The 1,677-nt window shown below is 41.3% G+C and overlaps 1 protein-coding gene across 1 annotated transcript in view; it reads left to right on the top strand.

Annotated features, from left to right (window-relative positions):
• The window catches only part of CWH43 (cell wall biogenesis 43 C-terminal homolog), a 99,306-nt gene that overhangs the window by 61,850 nt on the left and 35,779 nt on the right, over nucleotides 1–1,677 (top strand). The window contains exon 13 of the mRNA XM_007955711.1: nucleotides 1,265–1,409. Within this exon, the coding sequence (XP_007953902.1) occupies nucleotides 1,265–1,409 (145 nt within the window). The remainder of the gene's footprint in view (nucleotides 1–1,264; nucleotides 1,410–1,677) is intronic.

The following is a 1,677-nucleotide window of genomic DNA, read 5'->3' as shown; positions in this document are numbered from 1 at the left end:
GAAGTAGGTCACCAGGTTTTTCTTCCTAGTCTGTCTCACCTGGAAGGCTCCTCTGAAGTCTGTTCAGCATCATAGCAGCACGCAAACCTCCACTGAGAGATGGCTACACATGAGGTGGATTAGCAGAATCAAACCTAAGTCTCCTACATAAAAGGGAAAGAGTCTACCACTGAACTTCCACTGCCTCTCCACAGGGCTTAGCATAGTCAAAGTACCATGTTTAGCCTGCTTGGCCGGGAGAGTCAGGGAGGTTTTCAGAAAGTTCAGTTGAAGAAGGTGAGTGTGTTATATGATCCTGAAGTGTTCTGTGAATTTTAGGGTTCTCCTTTTTACCAGTATTACTGGATCTTTTCTTTATGACATTTTTAGCTGTAATTCTGATGAGTAGTAGGTCTCACATTAGTTGATATGTAGGTATGTGTCACTTAGTTCCATGATACATTCTGTGAAATAAGACGTTATGTAATTTGAACGTTGTGTGAACACCATATTAAAACCTTATGGAAGCCTGCTTCCAGTCGTCCTCATCACCATTGTTGCTGCTGCTGCTTTTACTAGAGCTTCTGGCAGAGGCTAGAGGAATAGGCGGCAGCATTGGTGGTAGCTGAGAGGGCAGCTGCAGTGGGAGCGGAGTGAGAGGAAGTAAGTGAGAAAGGAGTGGAGCGTGTCCAGCCCCACTTTCTATTTTGCCCGCTTGAGCAGCAAGAGCAGCCTGAGCCCATAGTTTCTGTCCACCTGCCTCCAGACAAAGGCTGAGAGCTGGCACACAGAGCCATGACCTCCGTCTCACCTGCCTGTATCCTACTTGTGGTCAAGAGTCTGGGTCTCAGGTCTTTAAAACCATTGAGGGAAATAAGAAACAAAAGGAGAGCTGCTTCCCTCCCCTTATGAAAAAAAAAAACAAAAAAACTGCACATGTACATGCAGTTGGATGTTTCCAAACGAATGTTAACCAACGGGTGTACTTGTAATTTCTTCTGATGAAAAGTTGAACAAATGTTGTTTTTTAAAGAAAGATATTTAAATTATCTTAATTCTGAATGATTTGTGGAGGAGGCTCATGTTCTTAATCAAAAGTTTGTCAGCCTGTTCAGCTGAACCACTGTCTTGCTCATTTGCGTAACATTGAGGCATGTGCCCCAGGAGGAAATAGTCTGGCTTTGTGCACTATTTGAAGATGTTCTTTGGGAATTTAGCTACCTAAGACTTTTTAAAGTTGCTTTGCAAATATAATAAAAAAGATACATCTTTTCATTTCTTTTAGGGATGACTTGGACAGGAAACTTCAGGCTATTGCTGTTTCAAAGCTATTGAAAAATAGCTCTAATCAAGTGATATTTCTGGGATATATCACCTCAGCGCCTGGTTCCAGAGATTATCTACAGCTAATTGAACATGGCAATGTGAAGGTAATGCAATCTTACTATGATTTCTGATGTATTAACCAAATGATTTTTTTCATACTTAAAAAAAAAATCAACAGTTTAATATGTATTCTAACTGTCTACTGCTACATAACAAACCACCACAATACTGTTGGTTTAAAACAAAACAACAGCAGTCATTTATTTGCTTCTACATCTACAATTTGGACAGGCTTAGCAAAGCCCTAGGAGGTCTGGTGGCATAGTGCCTAAGGCATGTGACTGTTAACCAGAAGGCTGGCGGTTCAAAACC

Source organism: Orycteropus afer, unplaced genomic scaffold, assembly GCF_000298275.1.
Source record: "Orycteropus afer afer isolate SDZICR_OR568_19922 unplaced genomic scaffold, OryAfe1.0 scaffold00532, whole genome shotgun sequence".
NCBI lineage: Eukaryota > Metazoa > Chordata > Mammalia > Tubulidentata > Orycteropodidae > Orycteropus > Orycteropus afer.
Note: the sequence above shows the minus strand (reverse complement) of the source record. Positions and strands in the feature narration are given on the sequence as shown.